The sequence below is a fragment of the Glandiceps talaboti genome, chromosome 3 (genome assembly GCF_964340395.1).
Source record: "Glandiceps talaboti chromosome 3, keGlaTala1.1, whole genome shotgun sequence".
NCBI lineage: Eukaryota > Metazoa > Hemichordata > Enteropneusta > Spengelidae > Glandiceps > Glandiceps talaboti.
In genome coordinates, this window is record NC_135551.1 from 8468668 (window position 1) to 8486828 (window position 18161).

The following is an 18161-nucleotide window of genomic DNA, read 5'->3' on the forward strand; positions in this document are numbered from 1 at the left end:
GTTTTGTTGAATATATCTGTACCTTTTTTAAATGAGGTTTTGTGACATTAATTTTAAGTACACATGACAAAGGTTGTGAAACAGTTCTTTGTAATTGGTCTGTTTTACACACCTGTGGCATGCTTTTGACACTACATGAAGCTGTTTCACTAGTATATTGTGTTAATGTGTCTTGCTCTGTTGAATACATTTGTACTTCCTTTAAATCAGGGTTCGCGACATTAATTTTACGCGCACATGATCTTTCTGTTTTTGAGAATTTTTTTTTATTATCAACTTTAAGTGTTTGTTTCGTCTTATGTATATACTTTTCTTCAGTTGTACATGTTATGATGGCAGATGAACATATCCCATAATGTGCTGTAAGGTTAAAGGAATCACTTGGACTATTTGTTGTATAGACTAGTGTAGGAGTAATTTCAAAAGCCACACTTGCAAGAGAATCCTCAGTCAATGTTGATGTTAGTTGTCTTAAATGGGTACAGAGATCATGTATTGTCTTGAAAATGATAAGAACTGCATGTCCATCAGGCATTGAATAACCTTGATCACTTCTGCTATGAGGATCGAACAAGTGGAACTGGTCATCTTGAGTAAATAATGCCATACCATAGTCTTTCACTATAAGAATACACTGGGATGAAATTTCTAGAGCACTCTCAAATACACTCTCCATTTTATGAAATTCAATATCAGTGGTAGGAGTAAATTGTTGGATCCTGTACTGGTTTACAAGCATACAGACACAACAAAGGCACACACCTTGCACAACAGACATAAATACAATAACAAAGTTCTCAGAACCCGAGAACACTCTTCAGTTGAGGAGGTTAAAGTAGGATTTGGGCACCGTCCCAAATTAACTGCTGGTCTGAACATAGACCACTAGAGAACTAGAGAACACAAAGAGAACAAAAGCAAAGACAACAACCAAAATCTAATAAAACACATGTGATAGGACAGTACATACATAAAATAAAAGACAGGTGATAGGACAGTACATACATAAAATAAAAGACAGGTGATAGGACAGTACATACATTATTAGAAACTTGTCCTAGAACTCACTACAATATTATAAGTTGTACCAAGGATACAAACACTTGAAAGAACTAGAAATAGAAAGTCCAATTGTCTTAGTTTATATTTCAAATTACTGACTAGGTATTAGCAATAAAACAATCATGGGAATGTGTGTCCAACAATACAGGCAGTCTGTAGGAAGTTTTTATTCTGTGCACTACATGATCAATGTAAAATTAACAAAGATATTGTCCTTCTGCTGCGCTTGTATTCTTCGCCTTTACTTGTATTATAATTATTACACCAGGATGTTGCTCCTGCTTGGAGGTGATATAGAAACAAACCCAGGTCCTCCAACACCAAAACAGACTTGCCCTGGTAAATTTGCAATTATTGGTAGTATACATCAAGGTTCACCCCAATTTTTGATTACTGAATCTGGTGCATGTCATTCATAAAAATTAATTGAAAACAATTCATTTCCCTTTATTTCTCTAAAATTTGATATCCTTTTAATTTTCATGAATGGAAAATGATTTTTCATCCAAATTTGCCGGAAATACGTACATTTTTAATGTGACGAATTTGGGCTAAGAATAACCGAATACGTTCAGTGCAAACGTGCAGTAACAAACATGGCTGCCACATTGGAGCTACCTCGTGGTACTACGATCGCGATTCACATCCAAACGTGATCATTTAGGACATAAATTTTACCATGGAACCGTACCGGAGTAGTTATTTCTAAAGAACATGTATAAATTTTATGATTTTGTTCGTATTTATCGATACAATGTGAAAATTGCCGTGACATCGTACATCGTATGCGTACTGTATTACGTATACGGGAAGGCTTGGAAATTACCGGCTTGATATACCCGGCCATAGAAACTACCAACATACCGTCTTCTACTTTACGACGGTACTACATTTACTGTTTTTGTTTCGGCTACCATTGTTATAATCAAGGCGATAAATAAGTTCATAAATGATGATAGACGCAGTGTCGCTGTTCACTTCCTTCATTAACGGCATTGAATAGAATCTCTTGAAGACGTTCACATCAAAACAAAGGGGCGCTGAACGCAAACAGAGGGGCGGTCCATGAAAACAGAGGGGCGGTGCGCCCCTCAAAAACCCCTCGTGGAGAACACTGATAATGTAGGGTTAAACTTACAACGGAATCTACTGTATCGTGGAGAATGGAAGAAATTTTGTGCGAGCACTACAATTCATGAATGAAATCTAAAGCACATACGTCATCAGCCTCTTTTTGGATAACGTTGGCGATCTTGCACAATATTCTCAGATTTGGATTCACACTATTAGACATATTCATATATTAGACGAATTGGATAGGGACCAAATAATTCTCAAAAAGTACAATAAACCGTTTTCCGGCCATATTTGATGATTTTGATAAACAAATATGCATACTTGCGCTTACAACTTTCATTTAAAAGCTTTATTTACACACATACCATTTACCACAAATGTACAATTATGATTGGCACAGCATGAAATGCATTGTATGTAATGAAGTGTGCACTAGTTTTCATACTGGTACAAAGCGCATTGACAATAAAGATTAACAATTATCCAAAGCACATTGACAATAAAGAATAATAATTCTCCTTACCTTTTATCGATGCAGATAATATAAAAAACAAAAGTCACTCTTACAAACATCCGAATCTAATCTGAATTTGAATTCGATAATCTAAATTTGAATTCGATGATTGCAATTCTGAACCCATGTTCATACACATGTACAATTTACTCTACAAATTATTGTTACAGACATGTGAAATATTTTAAATGTTTGTAAATCAGCTAAACCACATCGCATCCAAAAGAAAATCAGCGTGCATATGTAACTCATATCTAATTATGAATGTACCAATTTTGGAAGGAATCGGTCCATGATTGTCCGAGATATGGCTGAGGACGGACACACGCATGCATGCACGGACGGACGGACGCACGGATGCACACACGCACGGACAGAACCCAATTTATAAAGCCCCCGCCTCGGACTTCGTCCGACGGGGGCTAACAAAAGTCACTCTTACAAACACCCGAATCTAATCTGAATTTGAATTCGATAATCTAAATTTGAATTCGATGATTGCAATTCTGAACCCATGTTCATACACATGTTACAGTCTGGACATTCGTCTGCGCAGCCTGTCTGCGCATATTTATCGTGCATTAACGTTGAAATCCTACTTCGGTCTAAATATTCATAGAATTTGATGCTTTTATAGAGTTTGAATCTTTAAATACAACATGACCAACATTATTATGAATAAGGCTCTCTGAGAAGTGGAAATTCCAGCAAATGTTCGGAAAGAATTTCAACATTTTTATCGATTGATCACAGAGTGCATCGTGACTTATCCAAGTGACATATTTTCGACACAAAAAAATATACGTAAAGTGAAATGTTCTTTGATGAAAAACATGTTTACACATAAACAAGCAACAAGAAAATCACATGAGATGAAATCTATATCTGGAAAATACATGGGCCAATTGTGTTTATTATTTTTTAAAACATCGCATAGAAATTATAACTCCTAGCTGATCAATGAAGACTAAAACTGAATTATCGAAAATAAAAATTGCCTTGAAAGTTTGACTGTCATTTGACTTTATCGGCAAAAATAAAGGCCGTGGTCAAATTTCGTGAATTTTCATACAGTGATTAACTGTGCGGTGATTTTTAGCATGATGCATTTTGATCACATTTTACTTGCATACGGACGGAAAACGAGCCAGTAAAACCTACAGTAGTCGAGAGTACGTTGCACTAAATTTCTAAAAACAAACAAGGTTACATGTTCAGAGATATAGTTGAATATCATTGCATGGACAGATTTTACGTTGCAGGGCTTCATCTGTGTAGAATTTAATAACAAATCGAATGATGTATGTGACATGCTTAGCCCGTGCGTCTTTCTCTTAGCCCAGGCCGTTTTACGATGGGTATGTTTTCTTCACGGAAGTGAAACTGAGAAATCTGAAAACGAACATCGACCAAACAAAACGGTATAATGAAAAATCTCACGTGAAACTATGTTTTTTGAAGGTACTAAACATGCGAGTAGGTCACTTGTAGATTGTACAGTGACTTTGGAACATTGTACATGTAGCATTCTAAAAATAACACTGTATTGTTATGTAGATAGCATCTCGAAGGAACACATGAAGTAGCGCGCCATTTGATGTGATTCAACTCTGACCGTATGCAAATGAGATCGAATGTCCAGACTGTAACACATGTACAACTTACTCTACAAATTATTGTTACAGACATGTGAAGTATTTTAAATGTTTGTAAATCAGCTAAACCACATCGCATCCAAAAGGAAATCAGCGTGTATATGTAACTCATATCTAATTATGAATGTACCAATTTTGGAAGGAATCGGTCCATGATTGTCCGAGATATGGCTGAGGACGGACACACGCATGCATGCACGCACGCACGCGTACGGACGCACGCACGGACAAAACCCAATTTATAAAGCCCCCGCCTTCGTCCGACGGGGGCTAACAAACGATCTATCACCCGTGCAACGAATCTCCACTCTTCTCCCGCGTCTTCTAGCTTTATATAAAACAAGGAACAGAACACATAATCACCGGAGAATACTAGCATTCAATATTACTAACACCACAATTGCTACAAATGCATTCATTACTTCTACTACAGCACATACACACACACACACACACACACACACCACTCTCTCTCTCTCTCTCTCTCTCTCTCTCTCTCTCTCTCTCTCTCTCTCTCTCTCTCTCTCTCTCTCTCTCTCTCTCTCTCTCCTTCCTAGCTGTTTCTCCTTATATCTTTATAATATCACTTTAATATTAATTATCATAACTGCCTGTTTGTTTTAGTAATCAAGTCCAGGAAAAGTTTAGGCATTTCGTCAACCATATATCCTATTGTTTATTTAAATTTCTAAATTCTCTTTAAAGCACATGACAAGGAAATGACGATGGAACTTTACCTTGGGAGTGCTACTGTCAACGCCTTCGTCTACTACTGTGTCATCACTTTCTGCATACTTCAATTCCATTTGATATCTCTTCTTGTTTGGTTTTGTAAGACAGAGAGGGCGTGACAGAATATCCATGAAGACCGTTCTGATCCAGTCAAGAATAGGATGTGTACGTATAGTACGACAGTAAATGTTGTACACCAGGGATGTCTCGGCAATAACGAAAAGGTCTAAGATGATACCGAATAGGATAAGTCTGCTCATGGCAGTCACTGATGACGTCACCATTGATAACATTGCATCAAAGATAATCAGAGAAATGAGGATGCCGACTGCAAGGATCATCTTTTCACGAGAAGCCAGAGGGAGCGCGAAAATAAAGATCATTGCCATAGCAATCAGAGATGCAGGTGTTGCCATTGTGGCTGAATAGAAAGACGGATCTCGTGCAAATTCTATGGTATACGTTATGGTTGTGTAGGTTCCAGCACAACAGTCATATTTTCTACTGTCCTGTCTTTCCGCAACATGTTTTGCTACAACCCATTCAGGATGTTCGTTGTAGTGATCTAGCCACAAGCCATCTTCCTTCATTTGAATATCTAGGTATGAAGCGTCGTAACCCCAAGATCCTATCACAAACTTACAGACAAGTTTGTCATGTGGAAAATATCTCTCCTGCTTCTCACAGGCGGTGGTAGCTTTGAAAACGGGAAGATAACGTACAGTACCATCAGGGTTAAGATGGGCACTGAGGGAGCCACTGTTCTTTTCAGCCTGTAATTCTCCGCAATAAAAAACAAAGAGCAAATAAACAGAAAGAGTCAACTGAAAAAGCAAATTTAATTCTTAGAAGTTAAATTGTTTGATGATTCCATAAACATAGCCAATGAGTTATAAATAATTGAAGATTGTGACCGTTATAGACATGTACTGATTAACTCTTGATTACAATACAAATTAAATTGTCGAACTTCATGTGATATAATGCTGTCTGTCTGAAAGTCTTGGAAAAGGTTTAATTCGTTGTCTTCACAGTTTGAAGTAAAGTCGTCAAGATTCATTCCAAACAACAGTATTTGCAAAGAAAACACATAAGTGTAACTACTTATTTGCAGTAAAAAGTATTCAACTTGCCATAAATGTAATGATACAGTATTGCAGATGATAGCCCATTCTCTCAAGCAAGAGTAAAGTCTATCTGCTAACGCAATAACATTTTATTCCAAGTTTGTCCATATGATGAAAAAAATTAAATTTTGACAAGAACACAAACTATTTCCAGTTTTTAGTCTACGTATCATGCGACTGCACCGTCTATCACATGGTGCGCGTGAGACAAACTGATTGGTTGCATTGTTGATGAACAAAGCCTCATGATAAATGCTGCTTTGGTATGTGAATGAAACCATGGCCTCTTTGACGGTGCAGTAAAAAAGACTGATTTAGGACGATGATCATAGCTTAGACGCTTTTATTCGCACAATTAAACAACTGACGATGTTTAAAGCACGGTGCTAGGCTGTGAATTGTGGGTAATTGACCAAATAAACTGGAATCATAGCTTATAGGCTGTTGACATGATATGAATGAACGGTGTCTAATGTAAATACATACATTGTGTTAATTTTAGTTTCAAACATACAAAAAAAGTAATACTTTACCGTTCACAGGCTCACAATATAGGCTGGGTTGTCGTTTTGCTCATTATTCCTGTTGCAAGTTATACAAATTAATAGGGAGACAGTCATGTGTATGTCTAAGTTCTGGGCTTACCGTAATAAATGCAATCGTGATAACTATGACAAATTTTACTATAGATCTCAGAGAAATAATACTTGCCCATTGTAAAGTGCAATATCCGGCCGCGCGCCACAGCATCCGTGATGCTACTTGCAGGCCATGAATGTTAATTTCGCTAACATTCCACGCCAGACGGTGGTCCTGCCATGTCTGTGAAACAAAATCCAAAATGATTAGGTCAAGATAAATATCGAAATTCGATAGTATGAATATTTATCATGTTAGACTTTTAGCATTCATTACGACCAAAATGACAATTGTCGACATTCTGACTGTAAATAAAATATAATACATAAAATGTGACACTCACTGATTCAGTCATGCTAAAAAGTGGCCCTCCGGCAACTTTACTTCCCTAAAACATAACCCTCCCCTTGTTAAAGCACTTTAAATTGTGGGCTAAATTGCTGTCAGGAATATAGGACATAAGTACCAGAATCATTGGCAATGATTCAATCCAGCCGCTGCCACCAATGTTAAAACCTTAAAATGATTGGTTCGTACGTTTTGATGTACCAAGGAGGTTGCATAGTGACCAAGGACGAAATTTCGAAAGTAACGTCATCACAGAATTATGTAAATTATATGGTATCCAGAAATCGGGAACGACTCCATACCACCCCCAAGGGAACGACAGTGTGAACGTTTTAATAGAACTTTGCATTATAGTTTACGAACACTTTCATATGAAAAGAAGAAAAAGTGGACAGGACACATATGAGAGTTAGTGTATGCTTATAATGCTACCCCACACTCATCGACTGGTTATTCACCATATTTCTTGATGTTTGGCAGAGAACCGAGACTACCTGTCGATCATTTGTTGGGAATTGGTCTACAACAAGATGGTGAACAAGTTATAACTGGGTCTACTGGCATGGTTTAAGACTTTCAGATGATTTTGGTAAGGCTGGTACTAACATGGAAAGGGAAGCTGTATATAGGCAGAACAATTATAACCCACACGCGGCTGAATATCCGATTCCAATTGGTGGGAAGGTGTATCTACGTAAACGAGTTTTAGCCCGAAATAAAACCCAGGATACTTGGAATGCTATTCCCTATAAAGATGTGGTAGACCTGATCCGAGTGGAAACGTGTATACTTTTGAACCAATTGACGAAGTTGGAACTAGTGGTAATGTATATAGAAATGAACAGTAAGGAAATGGTGGATGAAACTATCAAGAAATACGATTCGTCTGATGATGAATTGGACGTCCCTGTACAGACTAACAAACCTGACGAAAGTGAGACTGACAGTGACGATGACGAAACATATATCTTACATATACCACGTGACAGTATTTTTTTAGCAGATGTTCATTCGAAACCTAGTGAAACCGCTATTGAGCCAGACTTAATTGACTATAATAAAACCACTCCTAATAATACTGTAACTGAAACCTATGATAACACACACCCAACTATAAATTCGCATATCGATGATCAACACGAAGTGAACATAGTAATCTGTATCATCTATCCCGTTCTGTTCTCCAACAGTCCCCAAGTAGTTGACAATGTAGAATATAGTATTCCTCAACCTTCAGTAATTGAACTAGGAAATGTACTTACTAATCTAGGATCAACTTTAGGAGAAGTAATCGTCAAGGGTTGGTTAAAAACTAATAATACATAACTAGTCAAAAAAATCTAACCCCTAACATAGTGTACACTAGTAGAAAAAATAGTACAGATTACGACGTTTTCCGTACTATAGTTCAGATTGAGTTCAATTCTGTACTTTTATGCTGATGAGGTGGACGTTTCTGTACTTTCCCATTAGCGCCTGTCTAATCGGATTATACTCGATCTGAAAAATAGTTCAGATTGCGAGTCGGAAGTGATTTGAATACATTTGCATTTAGTTCAGAATATATTCATGAGTTCACCCCGATAACCGGGCAGTAAACAAATGAATATTCAAATCCACCGTGCTTGCAATCAATACGTATTGTCCCTTTTGTGGAGTGCAAGGTTAACAAGGTAAACAATGCGTACAACTCTTGGAAGTTGCTGTCAACAACTAGATATCTGATACTTACAGCTTTTAAAACTTGCTGTAATCCGAATGAGATGGTGACAACTACCGGAGATGTGGCTCCAGCCTTTGCATGAGTAGCGTTTAGGTGAGGTTTGACAGGTGCTATTAAATAGTTATATCGATCATAAATATAACGATACAGTTTAGACTGTTCAGCTATCCTCGTCCACTCGTCACTAGCACCATGGGTACCTAGAGGATACGTTTGACCGTGTTAGATTTGGACGATGTGAAACGATCCTTATTTATGGACCAATAGGCTTCAAAGCTGTACATAATATGATATGATAATGATAGTAGCATGCTTAGGACTCATAAATTGAGGAATATTCCATATTCATGAAGATGGACGTTTTCACCGTTATTGCCTTCATCAAATGGCGCCGGTTTCGCCATCAGTGGCGTGCTTTTTTTGGTATTATCCAGATGACACTCGGACAAACAGGGAGTACACGGAGTCACCACTCATTTATTTCAAGTTTTTCATCGTATTTCATGCTAGAATGAAACACATTTTAGTTGATTTCATGAATGAGATCGAACTGACAGATGGTAACAAAAATATTGGAATAAAAAACTGCATGTTGCATATATATACATTATCTATATCTTGGTATGTGACTTAATTTAATTCCTATATGGGTGTTTGTCTATATCAGTTTCATAGAATCAAGTAGTGATTACATATAATGTCACCAGCATGCCGACATTGTATATGAGCATAATTTTCTTAATACATACATAACTATCTATTCCAACGGGTTAGTGTAAACCATAGGACTCAATAGAGTACAAGGTAGAGTAGGCCATTATATATATATGAACGTTTTCTTCAGAGGTCTTGTTGAGAAGTAAAGTACTTTCTGACAATCGGAGGCATCAAAACATCAGTTATCAAATCAGAATTAGTGGTCAGGGCCTTTGTTGCTTCTGAACAGAAAATTCCAATTAAATTGTCAGAACATTAAATCAAACATAACTTGAAACCTGAATATGAAGATAGAGACAAGGAACTTGAGGTAAATGACCCATTGACAATACCAACTGAAGAATGGAAAATGATGTCAGAGAATGGCCAAAGATAGACCTCGGGAAAATATTTTCCTTCATACAAGAAAATTAAAAAAAGAATATGAAGAAACATTCATTGGAAAGTATAAAACATATAAAGCATATTCATACTTTTCAAGTGGATTTGTGAACACAATATTTCATCATGTAGTCCAAGCTAGTGATACAATAATAATCAAATCAAAAGTTACACCATCTAAGAAGGTTAGGGATGAACCCAGATCTGTGTGGATTGTAGTAAAAAAAATGATGATGTAGTTCTTGGAGCCTTGTGTAGTTGCACAGCTGGTCTCTCTAAGGGCTTTAAACATATCATGGCCGTACTCTACAAAATGGAGTATGCAAATACCATGAAATACAGTCAACACAGAGACAAAATTATATTTTGACCCACGAAGACAAAATGAAAGGAAAGTTCCTGACAAACAAGTTTCAGACTTTTTCAAAGTGGAGAACAGTAGAATCAGATGCAGTGGTGTGCTAGGCCCTTCCAAAGTTGTCAAGTCTTTGTAGTATACCTCCCTCTGTCAAATGCCAGGCTGAAGAATATGCAAGGAGTCAGAGTAATGACGATGAACCAACTTTGGTGAGTGGCTTCCTTGAACAACTGAACTCAAAGAATCGACAACGATGCTAAGGCTACGGTTAACCAAGCAGACAATCCACAATGGTTTGAACAAAGGGCTGGTAGGCTGACTGTTCCTCTATTCCACGATGTCCATACTAAAGTTGAATACATGACAAAAGATTCAGGAAAACTATCCGTAGTAACACGATTGATCAACATAATTGTTGAATGTCCAAACCTAGATCATGTTCCAGCAATCAAATGGGGAAAAGACCATGGACAATTAGCTACTCTTAGAGCATTAGAAAAGGAACTTTCAGTCTTCCATACACATTTCAAAGTAAAACAAGTTGGGTTTGGTTGTCCACAGGGACATTACCTACATGGCAGCCTCACCAGATGGTGTTGCTGTCTGTCAGTGTTGTGGAAAGGCTGTGATAGAGTGTGTGTGTCCATATTCTTTGAGAAATAAAAGTATTGATGAAAGTTGGAGTGAAACAGATTTCTTAGAAACATAGGAGACAAAATTCAACTCAAATGAACACACAAATTCTATACTCAAATACAGCTTGCCATGACAGGCTGTAATAAATGCTATTTTACTGTATGGACGCCAGTTGGAAAGCCTCTTATTGCTGAAGTACACTTTGATGTTGTATTTTGGAAAAAGGTGGAGCTAAATCTATGTAATTGTTATAGAACACACCTTGCAAGCACATTATTGTGTATACGGGAAATCTTGTTGTCCATCATGTAGTAAACTGATACTAAAAGAGGGGGAATTGAGGATTCAAACCAAACCAGTATACAGTGTTGTAAATGTTTACTATATGGTACCACTGGAGTTGTGTACATGTAATTAACATTGAAGAAGATGAGGACCGGAGATGTCCCAGCAGTATATAAACCCTTGAACCTGAGAAGAGACTGCAGAACACTACCGTCAAAGAATTTACTCGCACAATGATTCCAATAGATTACAAAGGGAACAACATGTTTTTTTTCAATATCATTGATAATTGGAAAGGAGACTAACTGGCAGTTCAGATGTCAATGTATTGAATGTTTTCATTCTTCCAATTGCCTGTTCAACATAGATTCGCACATTTGCAATCTTGAAGTTTCAGACACATCACTGACAGTCATTGGTAGACCTCATGTAGTACTTGGTGGTACAGCCAGACGCATTTATTGTATCCTCTATCACCAAGTTATATTTGATGGAAAAGTTGCATTAAATCATACAATTTACTAGTTCTAACTATGAATTTATCAGAAGCCCTTCCTCTGTAACACTCTAAAACATATGTTTCAGAGTGTTACAGAGGAAGGGCTTCTGATAAATTCATACAATGCCAAACGTAAATGCACCATACCAAGGAGAAGCTTTTGGAGTAGACTTATTTTTCTTGATGGTCCTGGCCTATGGTACTGTTCATCTTGATTCATAGTGTACCTGGATGGTGTTTCAGTTAAGGTTTGTTTCTCCCCTTTCCAGTACTGTATATATTTTGCTTTCACAACTAAACAAGTAAAAAGTCTTTCAAAAGCTAAAGTATTCTTAAGAACGCAAATGAACATCGCTATCTCTGTAATGCTGTTCAGAAGCAGTACATGTGTCTATAGTCTGTGGCATACAAGTATGAGTTCCTGGGGCAGATTGTAGAAATCCTTCTGCCTGGAACAATTGTTTCTTCAACGATCTACGCTTTCTTGGGGATGATTGAAATTTAGCTGAGTTTGAGGACATGAATAGGTTTGGTACAGGATTTTGCTTAGTCAGTACACCATCAATAAAATTATTTGAACATACTCCAATTCCTGTACAGGGAATACAGTCATGTTTACCATGACATATTCTGTCAATCCATTGCACCTTGACATCACCAGTGGATGGTAACTTCTGAAACCGTAGTGCACCAATATGGCTTCTCCTGACTTGGTTTTCTGGGTATCTTCTGTCATTACCGCAGCCCTCGACAGAACATCTATCTCCATCAGGCATTTCCAATGAACTGGTTTAGGTACTAACTACTCCGGCTGCATTTATAACAAATTAAACTATTTGATGTTATTGTTGTTGTCACTACATTTGTATTTTTGAATTTATTTGGCAATAACATAAAGTAAAAACATACATTTAAAAGTATTGCCGAGGATAACACAACAAAGCAATTAAAACTTATTTCCATTGTGGTCCTTTAGTATCTTGTAAGTACATTCGAATTTGAATAACACAAATAAGAATTCTAGAATTTCGGGGGGGGGGGGATTTGTGCTCTCTAGTATCTATAAATAGCTTCCAAATGACTTGTCTGTGCATATACAGGAACTGTATAATTTGTATAGGAAGGTGCTGAAAAGTCATCACCAACATCTTTCCACTTTAGTATCTTATTGGAAATTCAAACACAAGAAAATGAAAAGTTATTGGCACCTAGCAATATTACATACATCAATGGTGATGTTAATCCATGCAGGGTGTTACAGCTGTACAGTCTGGCTACTATCTTTTGAGTTTTCTCCACATTAATTTTCAATTTTGAATTTTTGATGGTTGACTTTTCAAGTTCAATTACTTGAAAATCAATCAACTTGTTAAAGTTGGCGAAAAAAATCAGATCGTCAGTATATGACAGTAAAATGTAGCCAGCAGTGACGTCTGACGAAGGTCCCGGTTCCGAATGGTATGCAATGTGTCATTACTAAAAAAAAATAAAAAAATATGTGCTACAGCTGAAATGAGCTAAAAAAATGTATGAGATTTTGATATGAACATCGTGTACAATCCCTTCTAGCGCAAGAGAACAAATTACTATCTCTTTCTAGCATGAAATACGATTAAAAAAATTACGAACTTTGAAGAGAAATGAGCGAGAATTGACTCTGTGTACTTCCTGTTTGTCCGAGTGTCGTCTGGAAAATATTAACAAAAAAGTGCGCCACTAGCACTGAGGGCGAAACCAGCGCCATTTGCCTCCTCGCCAAGATGGCGGCAATAACAGTGAAAGCGTCCATTACAGGCCTTCGCTAGTTTTGTGTTAAACATTACACGTAAAAGCTGGCAAAAGTTAGCAATAATGACAGCATAGAACAGAAATAACGATATACTGTGTGAATTTACGATTTAATACGAATATCATCAGCTTGAAAATACAACCCCGTGATCTTGTCTTTTGACTCTTTGAGTAGTACTGACATTCCAAACATGTACGCTAAACCAAGAGTCATCTGCTCTACACACCTTTTGCTATTTGAACAAAGTTAAACTTTCCTTTCTTGGCAGTGTAATTCATAATATATACTCGCGTAGTACATATATAAACTTCAGTTGAATATATGACATGACTGTGATGTAGGTCTTTGATTAATAAGGTCCGGTTCGACACAGGCTTACCCCTGTATACCGTAGGTCTTTGAGTAATAAGGTCCGGTTCGACACAGGCTTACCCCTGTACCAAAACATCCATCCAAAGTTGCGTTAAATGAAAAGGTTAGTTGCTTCATGATTAAACACAATGCCGCTGGATATAGTTGGGGATGAGTAGCCTTCCATACCTTCCGTTTTTACGGGAATATTGATAAATTATCCATCCATGATTTCACAGTTGTAAGTGTGTCACCATCAAGTTTGTGACCTTTTATTTGCGTTGGTTTAGTACGCACGCGCTGTGCAGGTGCATACGTAAACATCTTGTGAATGTAATACAATGTTACACAGTGTAACAATATCACCATGCCTGGGATTCACTTTATATCATGTGCACTCCGCACCGTACGTATGCCGTACATTTAATAATTTCAGGTACATGTTTGCATTCGGATTAATTGTACTTTAATGAATAGCCAATAACATGTAATTACACGTTATCAGCTATTCATTAAAGTACAATTTGTGATAAATGAAATAATATTCGTACAATAACATGTGTTTTATGTCGTAATCAACGTACTAAAAAGACGCAACACTTATGTTGCAATTCAGTGTTGCCATTGTTGACTGCATCGATACGTGGCAAACGCAAGTTCATATGGACACAGCACAGTACAGTCAATACGTCACGCTCCCTCAAACAAAGAAACAAAACAAAACAAAATAAAACCTCGCACTGTCAGACATGTCTAGACATAGTTTTTTTTCAGCATATTCAAATGTTATTTTAAAAGACAAAAATAGTCGTAGACGATACGGCATCATGCCACAGTATACCTACAATTAGCACGGGCAATTTTTAGAAAGAAACTGCTTCATGTCACTATGTGAATGGTAATGGACTTTCATTATAACATGGTTTATTTGCATATTGACAGCCCTATATTGGGTAGGTTGTTATGCCGAGTTCAAAAATAGTTATCATTTTAGGAACATCTGTTGCCATTGTAACCTAAATCACTTTGCAAAATTTATGTAAAATTCAAAGGCAAACATTTTTACCCCAACAATTCCTTATTTTTGGCATTATATGCTCTAGTGCTATCCATTGTAAGACACATTATCTAAAATTGAACAGTGGCTTCCATGGTAAAATAAAATACGCTTACAAATGCCATGGTTTAGTAAAAATACATCTGACATACACCTACAAACGAATGGGTTTGCTATTATAATATCAAATATTCAACTAGTAGTGACAAACTCAGTGGTCGTAAAAGCTTAGCATGTGTGTCAGAAGATCTGTGCAGACTACAAGGTCTAATTACGATCCCACATATAAAAGCGCCGGGACCGACTACATACAACAAGTCACGCGCAAGGAGGGCCGCTTCATGTACAACCGATGTGCAGGAATGTGAAGAAAATTATAGGCCCTCGCTCATTTTACATGTAAACGCTGGCAACCGTTAGCAATAATGACAGCATAACACAGAAATAACGATATACTGTGTGAAATTACGATTTAATACAACTTACCATCAGCTTGAAAATACAAGCGACAACCCCATCTTGACATTTTTTTTTTTGAGTTGCGCTGACATTTGCAAACGTTAAACATGTCCACTAACAAAGAGTCATCAGCTCTACATACTTTTAGCTATGTGAACATAGTTCAACTTTCCTTTCTTGGCAGTGTAAATCCTATACATATATGCATACATAAACTTCAGTTGAATATATGACACGATGGATAAGCGATGTAACATTCGATTATGTAGGTCTTTGAGTAATAAGGTCCGGTTTGACACGAGACACCCGTGTACCAAAACACCCATCCAAATTTGAGGTCAAGGAAACCGTTAGTTGCTTCATGATTAAACACAGTCCGTTTACACAGACTGAAGTAATTTCCACGCAAATATGTAGCCGTCACATTTTCATACAAATTAGGTATCCTCTGCAACTCCATGTGGTGGCACTGTTAGTTCGAAGTCAATGATGAACTCGCTTGCCAATTTCAAATACAGCTAGTTCGTAGTTTCAGCTACTCGTTAAAAAGATATACTATACTTGGAAGAGTTGTGGGGAATACATTCGTTGATTGTAGTAGTCAACATTCCCAAAGGAGTCACCAAAAGACAATTGTCTGAAACTTCGCTGTCCCACTCTCTCTCGATCCACACATTTACTGGGCTACTGTCGTGACTGTTTCATGGTGGGACAATTTGAAAATGCACCATATAATGTACCAGCAGTGGAAACGATGGTTAGTTCTAAAATCGAGCCGGAGCCACAGGCAATACCCATCTGCTAATTGGAAATGAAAAGGCTTAAACAATATCACCGGTACCTTTGATTCGTTTATGATTTATAATTTCTTATAATACTTTTGAAACTACAGAAAGATAATGAACTTTCAATCAAAGTTTTACACCAATCAGGCACAAAGGCGTTATTTTTTAAAGCGGATATATTTTGTTGTAAGTAAGCTTGAACCTTGAACTGTGACTTTAAAACATTTCGAACACCCTCCATATAGAATTTACCAATTTGTGCAATATATTATGAAACAAAATTATTCTAAAACACGTCGAATTTCCCTCCCTGCAAAACTTCAAATAGCATGCCATGTACTCTACTGATGATGTAGTATGTAGAGTAATTGTCATTCTGTTTTGTGACTTGTATGCTGTCACTATTCCGAAGACCATCTATATGATAATGATGTGAAGTTGTAAAAAATCATAACAATTTACATAACATTTTCATGACATGCAATTTTAAAATTTACTTGACTCTCATAAATTGAATGCAGAATTAAGTATGTACACATAAAGTTGTGAAAGGGCGCCCTCACTAACGTCTGCCAGCATAGCAAATATGAGCCGGTATAGCAAATATATGCTCAAACGGATACATTTTATTTACAATATAATAGGACCAAAAGGCACCATTCAGCTAAATTGTCTCTCACACAATGCTTTATTATTGTATAACATTTAAACCCCTTCACTTGTAGTAATAGTATTGATAATATTAGGATAGAGTTTTAAAGGGATGTCGCATTTATTTGGTTGATGGGTACGATTTGTCAGGTTGAAGCTAAATACACACCCCATTGTAAGATCTCATTCAAGCTTTAATTCCTAACAGTCTATCATATCGTCCTACAGGTGCAGTTTAATGTTTTATTCTGACTCATATTTTGTTATAATATTCCTTTATTAAAAGCTTTATTAAAAATTATTACTTTATCTACTACTAATTGAGCGTAAGCAAATAACCAATATACCTTTCAATATTTACACCCATATATATTCAATATTCAACGTCAGTATGCCGTGGATGGCGCCCTGTATATTACCGATTGCTTAATGTGCTGGGTGAACGCTACACTTCTATCTAGATGTCGTTTTCAAATGAAAACACAAATTCATTGTATTTCACAGTCTTTTAAAAAATTCCTTTCCAGGAAAAAAAAAGAAGTATTCATAGATTATAGACGGCTGGAGTCCACAAATAATCTTTATTTATACTGGATTGTTCTTTAAGTATATAAACACTTGTCTTCCATGAAGTCCAGTGAGGGCTATCCCTCATGGGTCCAGTGTTAATGCTGGATGGAACCGGAGTACCCGGGGGAAAAACTGCGTTGTTCGGTAGAGTCAAACTGAACGACACTCTTCTTACTTACAGCGTGGTAAATTTAATCGAGCCTTGAATGAATGGGGTTCAAACCCCGACCGAAGTTGTAAGAGGCAAGTGGTTTAACCACTCGGCCACCGACAACCTACACGACATAAGTATAATATTTATAACATCTACAATATTTTAGTTTACAAAACACATAGGCTAAGGTTACACTATTAATGCCTCCGAAGTCCACAAGAGTATGTCTAAGGGAGCCGTCATTATTTATGGCCTGGGGGGGGGGGGTCCGGAGGAATTGTTCTGTAAAATATGGAAATTCGAGTGCCCCCCCCCCCCAATCTTCCTCAAAAAAATCAATGACCCCCCCTCCCTGACATCAGAAATTTGGATGACCCCCCCCCCATGTCCCCATATCATTTACACATGAAGTATATATACACTTGTATATCATTGCATACCATTACCAGAAAATGTGAATTTATCAAAGGTTCTAAATTTTAGTGATCTGAACTGATGAACTGATAGAAAATAAAAAAGAGAGATCAAGGTCAAGATTCATACATATGTTAAAAGTAAGTCAAATTCAAATGACACTAAATCACCTCATGAA

General features: G+C 37.0%; 1 protein-coding gene across 1 annotated transcript; it reads right to left on the minus strand.

Annotated features, from left to right (window-relative positions):
• Positions 1–830: 830 nt before the first annotated feature.
• Positions 831–7161, minus strand: LOC144432995 (neuronal acetylcholine receptor subunit alpha-4-like). Its single transcript, XM_078121307.1, has 3 exons — positions 7150–7161; positions 5046–5864; positions 831–893 (listed from the first exon to the last, which is right to left on the minus strand). The coding sequence occupies exons 1-3, from the start codon at positions 7159–7161 to the stop codon at positions 831–833; spliced, it is 894 nt and encodes a 297-aa protein (XP_077977433.1).
• Between the last annotated feature and the right edge of the window lie 11000 nt (positions 7162–18161).